Genomic DNA, 21,350 nt, shown 5'->3' on the forward strand with positions numbered 1-21,350 from the left:
TGTTGACATAATTTAAGTCCCAACACAATATCTTGTGGAACTTCCTTACTAACTTAATAAAAGTTAAAATGAATCCATCAGATGTTACAAACTATTTGTGTTTTTTTTGTTAATTGTCAAACCAAGCAAAAATATGACTATTATGTAAGACCAATATAAAGTTGCACACCACATTTAAATAAGTGAAATGCTTAAGTTAAATATATAAAGACACATGCACAAACATGATTTCTCCCAAAAGCCATTATTATATTATTCAAAAATGTCAATATTGATGTGAAACAAATGTGCTGAGATTTGAAACCAGACTGCATTTCAGATGATAAAATAGAGCGCTCTAAAAAAACCTGCATCCTGTCCAGGTTGTATTCCACTTTGCACTCATTGCTCTCCGGGATAGGCTCTGACTCCCCTGCGACCCCAAATGGGATGAAGCAGTTGGAAAGTAGATGGGAATTCAGAAAGCCATATACTGTACAAGGTTATAGGATGTTGAAAAAGCTGCAACGATCAACATATTCATACATTAGGGTATATTCAAACACTGCATTCAAACAACAGAATATCAGTGCAGAGATCATCAATAGTGCAAATGTAACAACAGATTCCAATCACAGCTTTGCATTGAGTAATACAGTACATCTTAATATAAGACTCTTTTAGAAAGAACTGAAAGAGCAAAACATATTTTTGGATACAAGTTATTAAAAAATAACACATAATGTAATACAAAAATGATCACACAAAAACTAGAAAACCACAACTTATAAAATTATGAGAATTCTTTAAATGCATATATGTAAAAATCAAATTATCAAAGAAATTATAATATTTAAAATGTCAAGGCGCCAGTAATGTACTGTATTTGGTAGGCATTTTGACAGTGGTACAATTCGTCAGTTTATGCTGGTAAATGTGTCATGCGTCAGCAATGAGCAACAGGGACAGTTACAATTACAATAGCACAAGCACTCATCTGTAGAAAGTATATAGCAATTATGCTTGAAAACAGTTTAGAAATTATAATCATTAGCATTGTCTTTGAACCTTAGCCAAACAATGTAAATGTGTGCTTGGCATTTACAGTATATAAAGACATTTGCTTCAGGCATCTCTAAAAACTGAACTGTTATGTACGGTTTACAAAATGCATGATAGTTAGCAAGAAAGGTGCATTCAACCTAAGAAGACAGTTAATTATCTGGATATTTCACAGCCACTATAACTGAAGAAACATAACTATATATCACAGAAGAAGAAGAGTACTTAATGAGGAATGTTTTTATCCTTCAAGTTGGAAGAAAATGAAATCTCCAAAAGAAGAATCTTTAAACTTTTGCTAAAGTGTATATTAATGAGCCCGCAAAGCTGGAGTGATACAGTAATCTTCATTCACAGATAAGACAGAAATTAATTGAAAGTTTCATCATAAGTTTTTCAGGAGGAAGAATGGCCTCAATTAACTTCTGTGCCAATTTGACTATTGACTAATCGGACTCTTCTTGAGAGACTTAGAGAAACAATTAACATTTACTTCAGCATCCCTCTGCCATCTCCATTCACTGTCCTAACGTCTTAGTAATTATTTGTGCATCAGAGCTATTAAAGCCTTCAAGCCAGGTAGAAGCCGAGTCAATCACCTCTTGTTTGAATGTTCTTATGTAGATATCTTCCAATGTTTTCACATCAGCATGCAAACTAAGAGATGATCACGTGGTTAACAGCCAAATAACACATCCCTCCACCTTAAGTAAAATTAGAATATGTATCATGTAATGTTTTTGATGGTTAAATATTGCTATTGTTTATTAAGATTTTCACCTTGTAATTGTTTTAAAAATACTGTTACTGATTATACATTCTTTTTATGTGCTTCAACTTGTAATTTATCATTTAACCATAACCAACACTACATTACATCTGCAGACATACTGTAGATAAAGTGAAAAAGCCACGAGTCAGGCTGGATTTATTGTAGTGTAAACCCCACAACACCAATGGAAGAAGCAAGGCGTTACAGATAGACAGATGTAGTTTATCGATAACTCTACAAGTCTCATTAATTTGCTGGTTTGAAACAATGTACTGTACCCCATACTGGTGGCAGGTAAGAAATTCTGTCAAGGCTTGTGAAATCAGAGTCATGGATTTATCCCGTATCTACACTAGGCATTTCTGTACTCTTGGGTGCAAACTGTGGTCTAAGAAGGAGAGCATTCATATTTTACACCTCTCTATGACCCAAGGTTGTGTCAGAATAGTGATTCATACATTTCCTTAAATTCAGTAATCCCCAGTGTAAAAACTTTAGAATATAATGATGCCTGACTTTTGTTATTTGGGTGGCTGACATGCAGAATAAATGTTTGCATTTGAAGTAAGAAAAAAGCAAAGTCTTATGACTGGATTGAAAATACTGAGAATAGACTATAATGGTCTCTTGTGCTTCTTTTAATACCAGGTTTAGAACTTTTTTTCCCCCATTATACTGTATGTGTCAAAAGAACACAGAAGAGGCAATGATTGATGGGTCAAGAAAGAACAAAGTTCCCTTTTCAAAGTTATGAAAGAAAATGTCTTCACTTGAACTGAAATCACAAGCAGAAGTGGGAAATGACCCCTGAGAACACTGCAAACAGTGAATCATGAATCCAATACTGTATATTTAAGCCTCAGTTATTAAATTGGCATGTTTAATTGCTTAGCAGCTTGTGCTTGGCAGTTTGTCAATTAACACATCATTTTGCATAATATAAAAAGTGAATATGGAAAAGAAAAGGATTAATCCAGAAGATTCCTGGAATAAACAAGGTCAAATTATTGAATAATATATAAAAAAAATATTTCATTTGTTTGTAGTTCCCATTCACCAGAATTCTCCAAAGGTATTAATATAAGACTAATATATACCTATAACAATACATATAAGAAAGCTATAGTTCTTCATACATTTGTATTAGTTTTAATGATACAGTTACTGTATACTGTATGTTATGTCAGATTATCGTATTTTATATCTGCTTCGTCTGTTAGAATAAAGAAGTTGCTTTCTGTAGATGAAAATTCATTCTTAATGGGACCAATTTTGAACTTAGTCATTTTATATTATTAGAAATAAAGAGAATGTTAAAGTAATTTAGAAGAGGTGGTAGTAAAAATATGGAGTAAATACTGAAGTAAATTCAGATGTTATTTTCATCTATTTAACGCATTTTATAATGCCACTGTATATATAGTATTTTCTTAGCCCCTCACACAACAATACAATAATTAACAGCTGCTTTTCAAAAGTTTGATATTCTCTCAATTTTTCATTTTATAGAATATTTTAAATGACTGTGTACTCCTTCATGTATAGGCAAATGCATACACTATTCTCTGCAATATGTTAGTGTCTTGGTAAGACTAAAACATCAAGTAACCAGAACTGTAGGTTATGGACTTTTTGTTGTTCTTCCTCTAAAGATTTGTTATTAATGCTCAGTGTTAAGGATTTAAAGAACATGGGAGTAAATTATTAATGAAGCTAGGATGATGGCAAGAATGTTGATTAAACTGTGACCTTTGGAAGATGACAAGACATTGTGCCTGAATCTTGTTAAGCTAGTTCTGGCCCCTTTTAACATGCACTATAATCTCTAAAGACCCCTTGCGGCTACTTTATTGGGCTTGGCATGAGGCATGCATAACTAAGCAATAAAATCAATTGCATGGAACCTGTACACTTTTCACTGAGCTCTGCTCCCTTCTCGCTTTGCTTCCTCCAACTTTAATTACCTTCTCAATTAACAAAGGGCCCATAGCCCATTGAAGGTAGTGTTGCGAGGGGGTTGGGGGTGGGACGTGGGGAATGTGAGTGGATTAATGAGTCCTACCATATGTAAGCAGGCATATGAGTTTTTAAAAAGTATTAACATTCCTCAGAGGCCTGTTAAGCATTCTAATGCTGGTTTGCACCACACAAGCAGTAATCTATCCATAATTAGGAAGCAAATGAGGTTTAAATATTATAAAGGAACTGGATTCTTGGTAGGAGACATACAGTAGGTACTACTGTAGCAGCAACCCAGGCTATATAACCTGTAGATGTCACCATGTTTTAGTATACATAGACAAGGGATGTTTCTTGGGTGTTACTTTTTAATTTGAAGAAACTCAGTAAGTCACAAGAAACAAACACTTGTGAATTCTGGCTTCTGTGCTAGATATGAACATTCCCAAAACTCCCAATGAATATTGGGAAGCATTGTTGGCCTCTGTTTTCTTTGTCAAATCTTCTATGTGAAACGACCCAGCTGCCTTCATGTATTCCTATCTTACAACAACATTTTTGGAATGTTAAGTGGTGTAAAGACTAAATGCATAGAGACTTTAGGCTAAAGTGTATGTACATACTATATACAGTATACAGTACAGTACATTCATACTTCCATTCATCCAATTGAAGGCTAAACAAAGCTGACATGAAACGCCAACATTTTACTTTTAAATATATTCTATAAACACATGGAAATATGATAATTTCTGAAAAAAGTAAAGAAACTGCTAGGGATTTTGTGATTTTACTTTTTAACTTAACAGTGTATAGGATTTAGAAATGTGTTCTGCAACAATATCTCCACATGATAACCATATTTTTATTTTGTTTTCAATCAAAATACATTTATTTTTTAAATATAATTGTTTAGCACTGATGGGAAAATAATTTGGCAAACCAAAAATAAACTGTATATACAATTCTACTTATCATTCATAAATCCATATCTTTTGACTGTAAAGCATAAAGTGTAAATAACAGTCCAAATACTTTTAAAGGGGTACCATACAGTTCAATGTAAAATAAATTTGTGTTCAAAATGAATTATGAAAATGTAAGTTTTCTGTTTTGTTAACTTTTGTCTCTGGCAGGCAAACAGAAACTTGGGTGCTAAAATCCCAGTATTTAATCACCCTGCTCAAACACTGCTTTTCTTTTAACACAGAAGTCCTGGAGAACACCAATCCAGTTAGTTGTGCAGGTCACCCTATATCATCTGTTATTTAAGAATAAGCAACACTTGTTAAAGTTATTGATCAAGCAAGTAATTTGTCCAATTACGTGAATTATCTGGTCCTTTAGGTCTGGATAGCTTTCTGTTGTTTCTTTTAAAATTGTCTGTAATTTACTTTACTAAACACACCACCTGCTTAAGTGATGATGGTTACATTTTTCCAGGTCATGGTTAAAAATTGGTTTAATATGTGACGAAACAATTCTGTATTGGCTTCTCCAGAACCAGATTTGCTGGCCCCTGGTTTATCGAAAGGAATGAGCTTGATATGTACAGGGTAAGTCCCAAAGTCCTTATCACCCTGGAGGTGATGTTCAATTGTATGTAACCACCAAGATTGAGATTTGTTGCTCTTTTATATTGTTGATGCACTTCCAGCTATAATAAACCAGGGCTTTTGATGGTCTGTTCATGTATTTTTTATGTATAATCACATTAATAATGTTTTTAGACATTAAGGATTGATTCCACAATAAATCCAGGACGTAATACTTCAAATTCCAGACCTACCCCTTCCTGGGCCTATTGAGTGTATGACCTGATAATTATCTTTAACATTTTAAATAGTTGAGGATGACATTTGTCATATCTTTGTATCGTCATGTAATTTCTTTAAAACTTGTATTCAGTGTGAAAATGTCTCTACTGTATAAACCAAAATTAAAAGGAGGATCATTTCTGCATTTTCTCACAGAGCCTTCTTAGAATTAATTGCTTTCTTTATAGCCTCTCAATTGAAAAAAAAAAGCCTAAATCCCCTTTCATTTACTCATAAAAACATTGTTCCTTAGACAAAGAGTAATTATTCCAGATTTCATCCTGACATCTTCTGAGATGGTAAAGATACCACATCATGTTGGATAGAAAAAACAACCTTTTCAAAATTAAAATACATGTAAAAAACTTCAGGAACTATGTTACGATGATGTAAAAGTGAAAAGAGGATTCAGACAACAGTAACAGCAGAATCATCACTGGGTAGGTTTTACTACACAATTCACCTTGTTTTTCAGTTTTTTTCAGTCCTGTGAGTCTATATTACTGCACAATATTTTACAAAACATCACAATCGATACGTGAAATACATGAACTGCAAAGTTATTTTTCTGGTTGATCATACTGATCCAAACCTGAAATCAGACAAGAAATCAACAAGGCTCTTACTGATCATTGTGAAATGGTCACATTTAATGGACAACTGCTCCTTTTATATACATCTATAAAAAATTCTGATACATGTTACAAGAATCTAAAGCTAATACATACATTATTAAATAATAAACTTTTCATGTTAAAGATACGTATCATAGTTTACAAAATATGATCAGGGGAATTATGCACTTATATATGCCTGTAAAAACTAAGATCCTATATGTATATTTTATTTAATAATAAACAAATACATAGAGCACAACAATATTCCTTGAATAACATAATATTAAATTATGGAATCTGCAATTAAAACATAATGTAAGATGCTTTTGTAAAGGCAATGGAAAAAAAGACTAGCTTCTATCAGGATTCAAAGCAAAATAAGCTATGTTGAAGCACCTTACAATTTTGTAATGAATGGACTAAAATATATTGCTTCTTAGTAAAAAAAAAATGCAGTCCACATCAGGCACATAAAACCTAATTGTTTTAAACACCATTAGTATAAGAACTCCGTTATGATAACTGGGCTCATATCTGAAAAAAAAATAAAGGAAAATATCATTTAAAAAATGTTAGTCCTGTTTCCATAGATACTGCAACACTGACAGCTGTCTCCAAGTTGTGTTAGTTTGGGATTTGTCCTCACTACACAGGCACAGGGTTGTGGAAAGCTGAGGATTATGGGTAAACGGTTTCCGGGGTAAGTCTTTGGCATGATGAGTTAGCTGTATGTAGCTGTGAAGTGTACGTACAGTACCAAGCTACTTGTATTCAGGTGTTTTTCCAAAACGTGTGGCCAAAAAAGAAAAACTTCTTCCTTGTGCTGATGTTTAGTGTACAATGTATTTTTAATAACCTGGCTCCATAATTCTTTTGCTTCCCTTAGGTTCAGTCCTGTCTCTGTGTAGTTTTTGTTTAGAAAGTTTTCTTCATTTTTTACACTTTTTACATTCTTTGTGAGAAACTTAATTAAAGAATCAATGCACGATATCCATTTAAACATGTGCAAAATAGAAATAGAAGACTTTTCTCAATTTGTTCCACAGGAATGCAACACAGATATCTGTAAAACAGAAAAAAGGACATGTCACTCACTCACTATATATATATAACTGAATTGCATGTTATAATATTATATACAATTATGATGTTTTGATATTAATAACAAGATATAGGTTTTACATAGGAAATTCTGTTCATTGCAAAGTAAAATCCCATCCATGTTGAAATAGAATTAGAAGTGCAGTATTTTACAAGTGTAAAAGTTCTGTGTGTACTGTATCTAGAGCAATATGAAAGATGTGGGCCAGTGTTTTGATGCCATCATTGTGAACCTGACAAATTTTCCTTAGGGACAGAAATGTTGACAAGTTTGTTCCTGTTGCAAAACTTAATAATAACAATAATAAATCTGAATTGTGCCCTGGATGCCAGTATTTTCCTTTTATCGCTGGTTAATCCATAATATCCATCAATAAGAAACGCTTAATGAAATACTAGCAATGTGTTAGGTGGTGCCATGAAATGATAGCAGCAATAATGGGCATGCCACAGAGACTGGCAAAAACAGTGTAAACAGCTTAAACCAGTGCATAATTACATCACTGATTGCAATATTATCATGCATTATTGCATTATTAATGCAAAAATTAGCATGTGATTATTTCTGTGTACAGTAAACAGACACATTAACAGGTGTGTCAGGGTAGTTTGATAGGCACTGTAGCCTAAAACAATGCTTGAAGATAAGATCATGATGGTTCAGATATGGCAGTGTAAATACCACGCATAATAAGACTGCACCAAAGTCTCTGGGTCTTTAACTATTTAGGACACCATTTCATTAATCAAACCCTGGATGAGATCTAGGAAACACCAACAGGTTAAATTACATATTTCCTACACTGAATCTCCACAATCAAAAAAGCCCTTTGTTGTACCTGCTGAATGGTATTTCCACTGAGGCAAACTAAACATCTGAACAGCAAAATAGTTTTTACCTCATAAATAAATGCAGGTCTTACTAAAGCATTAAAACACATAGAAAATGAATAAAAAGCACTATGATGTTTTAAAACTCCATGCTTAATACAAAACTATAAAAGTAATGATCCAGTGTAGGTTCCAAATGTGCTGAAGACTCTTGTTTTGTGTCAGAAAATAAAAAAAACTAAGTTTTCAAAAGAACTGCACTAGAAATCACAAAAAAACATAATACAGCAGTTTAGCAAAAATACAACACAAAGGAGGACACTGGACATCAGTTAAAATGCTTCACTGCTATGTTCCTAAGAGAGTACAAGCTGAAAAGATCCTAAACTATGAAGTTTGTCTGATGCTGGAGGCAGCTTCCTGAGAGGCTGACTGACCAGTAGCCTGTGCAATGTCAATCTTACAGATCTAGGCAGTCAGTACTTCAATTACTTTAGAGCAGGGCACCTTGCTGACCAGCCACAGATAACATATGCTGGAATAGACATATAATTAATCATAAATCTTGAAATAATGGCAACCAACCTAAATTAAAGCTAATGAAAAAATGAATGGGATATTGAGTATATCCCATCTGGTTTTCACCTGGTTAAGGAGATACAGAGGCAATGTTTTAACCTACATGTTCTTCAGTCTGCTAATAGTTATCTGTTTTAAAGCCAATTTTATTTTAATTTTGTGCAAACTTGTGCAATTGGTTATTGACTAGAATTATATTAAATACTACTGTAAATTGTATTCTCTGTAAGCTCTGTTTATCCAGAACTACAATGTACAGTCTATGATATGGGGCTTATTAAGAAATACTGGGATGTTTTAGCATGTCTGTCATTTGATTTAACAAGGTCACAAACATAACCATATCCTGACTTATTTTTATGGAACAATAACTCTTCATTTACTATAAAGTACAGCCAAATGTTTTATTAATAAGTTCGGCAGCTGCCGAAACATTATTTTACACAGTTGGATAACACATGACCTCCAATTGGAAAGATTTTTACTAAGTAACTCTAGATATAACAGTTATAGACAACTAGCAAAAAATAATAAGTTTTACTCAGAAACACTTAACGTTTAAAACAAAACTGCTGCCCTAGCTAATGTTATTCTGACCTCATGATTACATTACACTGAGTAGTGAAAGCTGTTTAAATTCTTTTCTTGTTTTAAGTCTATGTTGTGGGACACAGGCTATAATACATGATGATCTACTTAATTAGAGTAGTAATGGGATACTTTCATGATTGATTACCTAACAGTCAGTGAAGGTACAACATTTTAAATGAGAAATTCTAGAGACTACCATCAATCATAATTTTGCCTTCATTTAGAAACTATTGACCTACAGTAAAGCCACTGCACAATGATATCCTACCTGGACCTTTGTAATCCTTTGATGATAAAACAACACAACTATAAATGCAGCATAGTGCCGCTGGGACTGCAAGACAACGCAAGTATTTTGTGAGTCAAATATTGTCCTTTTACATCAGAATACCTTCAAGTACATTACAATGTGCACAAATCATTGCAAAAGGAAAATATAGTTATTCTATGTAAGTGATACAACAAAGAACAGAGAGTGTGAAATTATTTCACCAAATGGTGTGATCCATAATTTCTAATCCTGTCTCCAGAAGACTATCCAGACATATCCTAGGATTTAAAACAACTCTTAGAAACCCTACCGTAAAGAACCACATTATGGCAGTAACACTGTGAAATAATGTTGTTAAATGTATCCACATTGTCACTGTGACGGCAAACTTGTTTCCTCTTCAATTGGAAAACATAATGATTGGAACCAAACCCTCTGGGCATTCTGGTTTTCGACAGTAGATGCCCTTAAGCTATGCAAAGAATACAAGTACCATTCCATGAAGAAAAGTAAAAAAATATATACGTTATTTTCGTACAGTGCTGCTAGAAAGTTGGTAAACCCTTTAGAATTTTCTGAATTTTTGCATAAATTTGACCTAAAATGTGATCAGATCTTCATCTAAATCATAAAAATAGATAAAGACATCCCAATAAAACAAATAACACACAACATTGCTGCTCAAGCATAGGTTCACATACTTTTTCCGACAAGGACATTTAATGTTGGATCATTTTGATCAATTGATGAATGAAAAAGTATATCCTTTTGTGTTTTATTTGTTTTATTGGGTTCTCTTTACCTATTTTTATGACTTAGATGAAGATCTGATCACATTTTAACTTATGCAGAAATTCAGAAAATTCTAAAGGGCTCACAAGCTTTCTAGCACCACTGTAAGTCTTGAAATGCTGTATCCTGTTCACATGTGGCACACACAAGTCTTAGCTCTCATGTTCCTGCTTTCGCCCTCATTCTCCCATATACCTGAAGAAGGCTCAAAAACTGAAAGGTTTTTCTTCTTTTTTTCAGTTTTTTGTATGGAATTAACTTTGACTTTCTATAAAGTTCAGAGTGAAGATAATAAAAGTGACAATCAAAGTTCGTTTCATCATTGTGTTCATTCTTCTGCTTCTATTTTGTTTTTTTGCTAATGTTCTAACTCAATATTTCATTCACGCAGTTTTTCACATGACAGTGATCTTCATAGAATATTCAAAGACACTAAACAAATATTCTATGCACTTCAAAGCATCCAGACCTTTCGGCAGCAGCTGAAATGTATGAAACAATTGGGACAAATTGAAAAATCCATCTTGGTTGTCCTGGATTTCAACTTGTACAGAGTCAGCCATAATGAAAATATGACATTATTTTGAATTCTTTGTTGTTTTTTTTGCTGTGCACATTTCTGAAGTCTACTGCCAAAGAAGAATCTGTTCACATTGTCAGTAGGTCCTGATTGAAAAGTGGTGGCTGTCGATAGTGTCAATATATAATTTTACACATCATTTGACTAGCTATTTCTTTCAGATGCTCCTAGTATAGTAGCTCTCAGAATATACACACTAGAAAGAGCTTCTTCTCTCACTAGCTTACTCTGCTAAAGGTCTACTTTTACTGTACCTTGTTCTCTCATCTGAGCAGTGCATATCCATTACCATAACTAATTTGGCTTCTATACACAACTGTACAGAAGTTCAAGGGCCTTTAGGGTGTTGAACTGCATTCTGAAGGGAATGTATTTAATTTATATTTATATACACTGTGCTTTTGCAACACCTCAAATTTATCTTGCTTTATATTTTCCAGAAAAGCTTGATTGGTGGGGAGGTTATGTTTTTATATGTATTATATTTATATTTACTTCATTTATACATTTAGAATATATTCATCTTAAGTTCTAGATGCTGTTAAAGCCCTTCATGTTTTCAAAACTTCACTGTTGGTGGTACCAGGTTTTACCTTGAGATCATTGAGTACAAAACTCCTTGGATCTCACTGGCATTTGGAGGCACTTTTAACCGTCAATAAGCTGCTTTAATTCACACCTTGTTTACGGCCCTCTATTCCCGTTCTGTCTACAGTAGGAATATTGGTTAAAATGAGTGTCGGGAATCAAATTGTAAATGTGATTTTAGCTAAAGTCTCTGGAATCTTTTGTTACTGAAAAATACCCTGGACTGCCTGTTTATATTTATAGTTTTAGGTTAAGCATTTATATTTGTTTACATTTTATAAGAAGCTGAAGAAAGATCAAGTTAAACCTCCTTACTCCGTGAGGCTCCATACCTACCACATAAGAGAGATGACGACAGAGGCAACAAGGAGACTGGCTGACCACGCCAATGACGAAGAGCCACCCAGAGGGTTTCCCAGTCGGGGCTCTGCTGATGCTGGAGCTGGGGATGGGGTTGTTTCTAAAGCCACAAAAACAAAATCTTCAGATATTAATATTATTTTAAGCAGGGTGAGATACCTTCAATACTACATTTAATCACCTTCTATTGCATGATGTGAATTAAGGATAAGAAACCTGTTCTCCAGTTGTCAATTGACTAGAGCTTTACCTAGTTGCTCTGCTACCATGGTAACACATTGGTTTCCTTTTTTTTCTCCCAATCAGATGCTAGATGACAACATTTATTTGTTTGAATCATATTATAGTACACAGACATCTTTTGTAGTTTTACATTTCTATTTTTGCAAGGGTGTGAAGGCTCCCAGTGTGACATTGAGTTGTTAGGAAAGGAATTATTTTTGTGTGTGTGATCAATATTTCAAAATTGTAGGATGGCAAATAAATTATGCAAGAAAAACTTTTTTTTAAGTATCTTAAATAGTAACAGTTACATTTATTGTGAGTTACATGTTTTATTCACAGTGTGACAACATTATTTAGCTTGCCTTTTCACTTCTCAATGAACTTTGCTAATTTACATTTACAGTATACTGTACTTATGAGGATTCAAAAATCCACATTTCACTTGCCATGGAAGGGATGTAACCTACAACACCAGTACATCTTTTTTCTTGTTACTATTTTATTTGTATTATATACAGAAGCAAGAAGTGATTTAGGAGAAAAATATTCACACATTAAATTGAACTGTAAGCTTTAGTTTGGATATCTTACAACATCTTATAAATAAACTCCAAGAACATTAGCATTAATATATTTTATTAAAACAACAATATACTTTAGGTTGTTAATTTTTATATACTGTAACTGATGCTGGATATTTTTGAACTCATAAAATACAGTATCTTCAAAATCAGAAAAAGATCTAAGATAACAACCCCAAAGGACCTTCCTTGCTACTTTAAACTAAGCAATAATAAAATAATAAGCAGCACTAATGAATAAACTAATTAACAAACATCCCTAACAGCCCTTCACCTAAGCTACCATGAAATTAAATGAACCAGTTCTTTAATTGTCAAAAGTGATGCAAATTGAAATATCACATATGCCTGGAAATTTTATACAGAGCCACTTACAGTATCACTTGAGGAAGAAAAACAACTATTTTGATACAAGGTAATGTTCAATGATCCAAATATTGCCTTCCAATGGGTGTCTGACATCCATATCGCATGAAATGTTACTTTGAAAGCATTAAAAAATCAGTTAATTTTATCAATTATGTTCTGAAGCACAAACTTCTTCTTAATTCATGGAATGCAAACAGTTAATTGCTGATTAAAGATCGCGTAATCTATTAATTTTATGGGTAGTGTTTAATATTTGTTTTGTTTTTTCAATTATTAACTAAGGTAACCCAATATACAGTAGTATATATAGTACAGTATATACAAAAAAAACTTAGTGTCACTTAAAGAAATACCAGACAAAAAAAACAGTAAAGCTTTTTTTGTTTTAACCTCTTACTCTTCCAGACCATTTTAGACACTGTCCGCCTGGAATTTAATCCCCTTTTGTTATACAGTATCTCTGCAGCAGAACATAGCAGGAGCCTGGTTCAGGTCTTAAATTAAGCTAACCCCGTTGGCTGTGAGTGTGAACAGTCAAATTTCTTAATGTGTCCAATTAGCAGACAAACATTTAAAAAAAAACAACAGGCAAAAAAAATGTTTGGTCTTCAGAGGTCACTTACCATTGTAGGCCTGTCAGGTACCTGAAAAAAGTCTTGTAGGCCTTTTCCTAGGTGTCTACTAGCTTGGATAAACATTTAGGACAAATGGATCAATTTGAAAAAAATCTACATAACGTTTTATGAAGACTGGACCTTGAATTACCCCTTTTGAGTAAATGATTGACAGCTAGAAGGCAGGTGGAATGCAGCCTGAGGCTTCTAGAGGAAGTGTCACCACCTAAGGGCTCTGAATGGCTGAAAATACAATGAATAACAGTGCTTTTTACCAATCAGATCACCTTATTTCAGGTGGTCCAGTTTCAAATATCTATTCCAAAGCCAATAATCTACAGTTTCCTCCAGGTCTGGAGGTGAGTTAGTCTAGTCTTTTGTGGATATACATTGTGCTTCAGAAGAAGGTAAAAACATGGGATATATGTTTTTTTTTGCTTTTGCAGTCATGTTTTGCTGGCTTACTTATTTCTTTATCAATGCACTTTGGAAGTTTCGAAGTGCATCATCAGATAAAATTGTGTCCTTGTGATTGATTGCCTTGGTGTTTTTTGGTTCTGTAAATGGTTTTGTAAAGCTCCGGTTGTCCTTTTTCGATTGATAAAAGGTTTTGTAAAGGTTTTGTTGTTAAAAAACGATGAAATATGATGCTGGTCTCAAAAGTAAAAATGGACTTAGATTATGGTCGTATACGAGCACACGGCGCACAATCATATTTTGATTAAATCACCTTGGTGTTTTTCAGTTCTGAAAACAGTTTTGTGAAGCTCCAGTTGTCTCTTAAAAAAAAGGTTTTCTGTAAAGGTTTTGTGGTTTTGTTGATGTAACACGATGAATTGAGATGCGCCTCTTAAGTAAATATTTATTTAGCCTATACATGACTATGCGGAAGATTAAGAGGTAGTCATAGTTTTTCAAATGGCAACAACATCTCTGTAAGACATTTTTTCTAATATTAAGTTAGACCAAACAGTAGATTATTCATAAGCCCTGGTATTTTATTATGGCAGTAGATGGTGCCATCTACTATGGTCATATGGTTATAATTTTGTTGTGGTGCTGTGGTTGCATTACCATGATAGGAGGCAAGCACACTGACATGCCCATTCTTCCTCATTTGCATACACTGCAAGTGTTTTAAAAGTTTTGATGACAGTTATTGTCTTTTACTGGCAGGGAAAATATGAAACTTCTGGTGGCAAAAGTATAGGCTTATCAATGGGAAAGGTTTAATGTTGCTTTTCTCTGCTTTTGAGAGACTGATGTGATGGTATCTGACATTACAATTTAGTATTTAGTAATTTAGTTAGTTAGTATTAATTTTATTTTAACATGTATATATGTGCTGCTAGCAACTCTATATCAGCAAAGTATTGTAAGTGAAAACTGGGAGCAATTTTAATTTCTGATGGTGACATCAGTGCAAAATAATTAAAGTTGTTGTCAGGGGAAAGGGGATTTATTTTGTCTTTCAATTCGCTTTCCGTTTCTGATCAAGACTCGAGAAAGGCTTGAGCTGAACAGACCAAGCAACTGTACATCTTTGTCAGGACCTGGACAGAGAAGCAGAGAGCAAAGCCTTGCAGAATTTGTGATTGTTTTGTGATTTCTATTGTTTTCAATGATAAGTGTTTGCCACTGCAAGTCTGTCCATTTAGTATTTTTTGGCAATTACATGTGCCCCCTTTTCCTTTATTGATTGGTTTAGTGTTATTGCCTTTAATTGTAACTTGAGAATGCCTCCTTTGTTTAGCTTTCACAGAGTCTCCAGTGTAACGTTTTTTCAAAAGCCCATTGCTAATCTTGTATGATCTATTACTCATTTTGTTGCATGGTGTATGGGTGACCGCAGCCCTCCTAGTTCACTTCCTTGAATATGGCGTTGAAAGGCTTTTCTTTTCCAAAGTTTCATGAAACTAGAAATAATACATCTGGCAGTAAGATATCCTCTGAACACATAGGTAATAGGATCCAAATCAGCCAGATGATCTGAAAGGCCTCCTCTTGTTTACAATCTTAATGTTATGTTCTGATTGAGATATTGGAAGTTTGGATACAAACTGCAATGGTCTTTTTCACAAAACAAAATTCTGGGGCTTTTTAAAATTCAAAATATTTTGATAATATATAGATCTAATTTTTAATATAACAAATCAATAGTGCAAATGTAAAGCATCTGTGCTTTAGCGATCTGTAAAATCACAATAAGGATAGCACAAATTATTTTGATTTGGCTTACACTTTTTTTGCCTTTGTAATCCGTAAACAAAATGTGAATTTACATGTAATTTCCTATATGAAAAAGGATAACTACTGTATGATGTCCCGGTATTACCACCTATTTAACTAATTTTTTTAATTGTTTATATGGCCAATTATGAGTACTCACTACTGATGTTTTTCTTTTTTAAAAGTGCTACAGATAATTTATCTATCTTATCTGCAAGCTCCTCTCTAAGAATAATAAACCACTGAGTGTTAAACAGGAGCTTTTTTGTCTTTCAGTCATATTAACTAAATTCCATAAGCTGTTTATATTTGTATACCTTATGTACCCCAAGTATGATATACTGTACTGTACCATGGAAAGCTCCATATAAAATAATGGTTATTATTATTAACAATACACATGATCTTTAAAGGAAATGGAACTGATTTTTCCTTACAAGGCCATGTCACTCTACCATCTTATTTTAGTGCCACTGCAACAGTTGGTTTATTTTGTGACGATGACTTACCAGCAATGGATTCTGCTTCTGTGGTGGAAGTAATCTGTACAGGCTGCTCCATCCAAGGGGTAGCATGAATGGCTACACTCCAGTCGCTCCAGGTTCCAATCTCAGTGTCCTTGGCAGCCACTTGGATGATGTATTCTTTTCCTGCGTAAGCATCTGTGATGGTGTGGGAGGTACTTTCTGAGAGCTCCACCTGCCAAGGCAGTTAAAAAACTTAACGATGTCCATTCTTTCAACCACAACAGACCATTAATTCAAAATGGCTTCTGCATAGCTGGCAAGGACTAGGATGGACAAGCACCTTAATCCTAGGTGTGAGTGCTTTTGATTGAATTTCAGCTTCAGCTGCAAAATTAGTTTTCATGTACGGTACATGCTTGTTAAATGGAAGGGAATCACAGATCTATGGGAGTCAGGGAAAAATACCATTTCAAATAATTATTTATCAAAACCATCCTATGACACAGAGTATGAGTATGATACAATGTTCAGAGCTTCTCTGATAAAATACCTAAAAAATTACATTTCCATAGAAAATAACTCCAGTAGTATAAGCAAACAATATGTCTCTTCTCTCTTCAAGGGTCAGAGGGATCTCTGTGCTCCAGAAATTTCTTAATCTAATTGTGTTGTTACGTCCCAGTGTGTGGTCCGTGTGTGTTTTGTTGCTGTGTTTCACACTTCCTGACCTTGATTGTTCTGCCTCCCCCATTGGTCCATCATTACATCATTATTTCCTTTTGACGACGTCATCTTAAATCAGCTTCTCAGCCAATCATAGTGCAGATTATTTAGTATACAGATGCAGCCATTCAAAATGAGCGGTAAAAACCCATGGTACAGTAACCTACCCACAGGGCACCGGAGGGCACCGCAGTAAGTAATTGGCTGGCCAAAATGACCGACAGGGGCACTCGTGGTGCATTGGTTGGTAGTGAAAAGATTTAATCATTTAATGTCTTTACTGTGCACATTTTAATCTGCTAAGTTTTGAATATTTATATGGAATTTTACCACTAAAGGGAAATTTTAGTAGCTGAGCATAAAAAGAAGAGGAGCATAACGCATCTGAAGGTCATAAACTATATTAATTTAGGAACATAAACATTACTGTATGTACATAAAATGTACTGTGTATGGATGGTCTTGATAGTTTAAAGAAAAAATACACACCAGTCTTCCATTTCTCCCTAAACATTTTAAGCATGAAAGTTTTATGAAACGGTACCCAAATATGTGATTGCTGTATAGAATAAATTTTAATTTTTAAAAATTATTTAACACGAAAATTAAGCTGTTTACATCTTCCGCCTGAGAACAGTCACCCGTTGCTACCCAACGCAGAAACACAGCCACTAACTAGCAAAGAGAGGACATTAGCTAGCCAATATGATAAAGAAATAAATGATTATTTTGTTTATTTCTTTTGCACATTTATTTAAACATTTCCATCGATTGTACAAGCACTTGGAAACTGTCCAATCCCTAGTTCATCAGGCATTTTACCGGTCTGGCGCCGGTCTGTGTCTTCTAGGATATAATGCCAGCGAACTCTTGTTTTTATGTCCACTATAACTACGCTGGGCAAATGTTCCGAGGTCAAATTCTTCCAGCACGGGGGTACCTTTAAAGCGGAGACGACGGCACCAAAATTTTTTGGCGCGCATTCTCTTTAAAGCCCTGGCCAAATATGAAGACAGTACATACAGTTATAATTCAAACGGAATTAAAAACTACACATCCCAGTTACCATGGTGGTGCTTGTGATTATTGCGATTAACCAACGAAACAGGGCGAAAAATCAGTCACATGAGTTTCGAAAGCTTAACCTATCAGCAACAAAGCAAAATTTACACGATAGGCTACATCAAACTGTCAGTTACACGACTGTGTATGTCGCTTAAGCCACTCCTATTTGGCATTTTAGTTATGGAGGCGAGAAGATGCCCCCCCCCCGGGTGTCTAATTTGCCGCCATCTTTAACTGTTCGGTGTCCGAATCGGAGTAGCTACGCGTACGAAATAAACTTAATCCCAACTACAAAACATATATTTTTGTGGTAAGAGGGCGCAAAACATCAGTATTTACTGCTATTAATTACTGTACGATTTATAGCTGAAATCTGAGCCTAGATATAAAGTTAGATATAAAGTTAAAATCTCGACAAAGCAATGTAGAAAATACAGAGAAAATAAATCCTTTCTGACATCTAAAATCAGTTTTGATCAAGGTCTCTAAAACAAACAAGAAAAAGAGGATTTTCAGAGGGCAATTACGTTGTGTTTATATAGAATAACTGATTTATGAGCAATCTAATTTCTTGTTTGTTTAAAACAGTGAAATGTCAGCTGCAAAAGATCGCACCAGAAACAGCACTCTCTCTGCCTGTCATAGATGTTCAGGAAAGGCTGAATGAAGTCATGTCAAGTACAATAATTCGGTGATCAATAATAACAGTTGTAGGACAAGAAGCAAAAGATAGTGAAAACTTAAGGCTAAAACTCAAATTCATTCTACAAATTAATTCAAATGAAAATTCAGGACGTTAAAGTGCACAAAAATGCACATGGGCAAAACGTTTTAGAAATGGAGCAGGTGTTGCTTTGAAATAAACAGAAAAAAAGCCATGACTATAGTGCAGAAGAGGGATGCAGGAACACTTGCTTAGATATACAAAAAAATCACAAAAAGGTGTATGTTACAAAAGAACATGCAAACATGTTCATCATGTACATGAACATGTACATCAATTTCCCCTCGCAATCAATAAAGTCTTATCTATAAACATGAAACAGAGTGAGGAATCAGAAAATTATCATGCATAAAAAACAGCAATTCTGTCAGTGAGCCCTAAATGAATTAATAGCAACCATAGTTTCATGGAGGGCTTCTCAGATAGTTGGGCATTCAGGTAGATTGGCAGGTGAAAGGATTTGTAAACATATTTTGTTAAAGCAAGTCAGTTTTTTCTGCAACACATAAAAGACATTTTTCCAAGATTATTTAGCCTTTGTCACTAATCAAACCACTAAATAAAGACATAAATATAGAAATCTTAAGATTTTTTTTATTCAATGTTGGTAGCAGGATGAACTGTCATGTTGAGCTAAGTGTATATTTTGTCGCAGAGTTGCTGCAAGATGTTAACAGTGAAAAAAGGTATTTAGAAATGAGTTATTTCAAGAAGTAAATTTTCAGAATAATTGCAAATCTAGCAGGATAGAGAAAGCACAGAAAACAGGCAGTTAGATTGATCAGATTAGTATGAAAAGTCATTTAGCAAAGGGAATGAGAAGAGTGACAAACTAGTATACTTTAGATATTTTTTTTTTAACCAGGGAAAATCTGATCATGTTTCTCTATAACAATAATAAAAAGCTTTATTTTATATATCACCTTTAAAAGTGGCATCTCAAAGCAATACAGTAGATGTAAAAACAGATAAAAGGACCACAGATTACAAAGTAAATACATATAAGAAAGACAAGCAGTTGCTACCAAAATTAGAAAATGAAGCAGTTAGAGACACTAAGTCTTCTGAAAAGAAAGGTTCTGAGGTTAGATTTAAATGCACTCAGGGTACGTGACTGATATCACTGGGAATAGAAATTGAGAGATCTGGGGTGCATCTAGAGAAGACCCTGTCACCCACAGAATGTAGATGTTCTTGAGGACAGCTAGAAGACCAGAGTCAGACGGACAAAGGTGGGGAGTAGACAGATAATAAGCAATATACTGTAGGTACTGAATGAGGATAAGGATTTGGAAGTTGACTCGAAATCTGATAGGTAACCAGTGCAAGGACTTGAAAACAGGTGTAATGCATCCCTGATAGGATTCTTGCTGTCATATTCTGAACATATTGAAGATTGCTCAGTGTGGATTTAATTTCCCCAGTGAACAGGATGTGCATTTATTAATTCTAGAAAAAAAAGCCTTTCTTGATTTCTCTAGTTCTTAGTTTCTCTAGTTCCCTTTAAAATAAACTATTATTCCACAATGCAGAGTATTACATGGCCAGTATTTACACATGATATTTGTGATTTAAAGAAATGAACACAAGCAGCTTTTGGAGATTTAAGTGTTGGCTGAGTTATTGCAGGATAAAAGACTACAGATGTTGGTAAGAAGAAGATAATTTGGGGAAAGCTGAGGAATACACTTATAACAAGAACACTTCCTAATGGGGTTAGGCATACTTTTGATGAAGATGATGAAGTTAACAGACTATATGTTTACACAGATACTGAAATAAGGATTGTATTTTAGATTATGTGTAGTTGCTGGCATTGAACTGTCTGTTGGATGCACATGAATTGAAGGAATGGGCAAACATAGCTGATGCGGATCCACAGAGCCAGCATATTAAGATGTTTATAATTAGAGGCAATTTGTTTAAATAACTAGGTATGGATACTGATGTGCAAGAGAGGTGGAAAGGCTGTTTCCTTAAGCCAGCACTATAAAATATTATATTCTCAGTGAGATGCTGCCATTTCATAGTGGGTTTCTAACACTGTGTATAGTTCCATCCACACAGTGCCTTTACTTCCATCCATTTCTAATCTCTTTATCCAGTACAGAGGATTTGGAGCCTATCCCAGTAAGCAACGGACACAAGGCAGAATACACCCTGGACATAGCGCCAGTCCATCACAGGACAGACAGACACAAACACACACACACCAGGGCCAGTTTTCCCATAAACCAATTAACTTACCAGTATGTTTTGGAGAGGGAGTCATATCACACATATGGAGAAAAACCATGTAACCCAGAGAGAACATGTAAACCCCACACACACAGGATGGCAGGAATTGAACCTAGGACCCCAGTGCTGCAAGATAGCAATGCTAACCACTTCGCCACCATTATAAATGGATGGATATCTTAGTTATCTTTCTAGTTCACAGGTTTGCATGCATAA

General features: G+C 34.4%; 1 protein-coding gene across 1 annotated transcript in view; it reads right to left on the reverse strand.

Moving 5' to 3' along the window:
• Positions 1–6,215: 6,215 nt before the first annotated feature.
• The window catches only part of cntfr (ciliary neurotrophic factor receptor), a 199,191-nt gene continuing 184,056 nt past the window's right edge, over positions 6,216–21,350 (reverse strand). The window contains exons 7-9 of the mRNA XM_015340196.2: positions 16,427–16,616; positions 11,876–11,999; positions 6,216–7,269 (exon numbers count right to left, since the gene is read on the reverse strand). Of these exons, the coding sequence (XP_015195682.2) occupies position 7,269; positions 11,876–11,999; positions 16,427–16,616 (315 nt within the window). The 3' untranslated portion in view covers positions 6,216–7,268. The remainder of the gene's footprint in view (positions 7,270–11,875; positions 12,000–16,426; positions 16,617–21,350) is intronic.

The sequence above is a fragment of the Lepisosteus oculatus genome, chromosome 3 (assembly GCF_040954835.1).
Source record: "Lepisosteus oculatus isolate fLepOcu1 chromosome 3, fLepOcu1.hap2, whole genome shotgun sequence".
Lineage (NCBI taxonomy): Eukaryota > Metazoa > Chordata > Actinopteri > Semionotiformes > Lepisosteidae > Lepisosteus > Lepisosteus oculatus.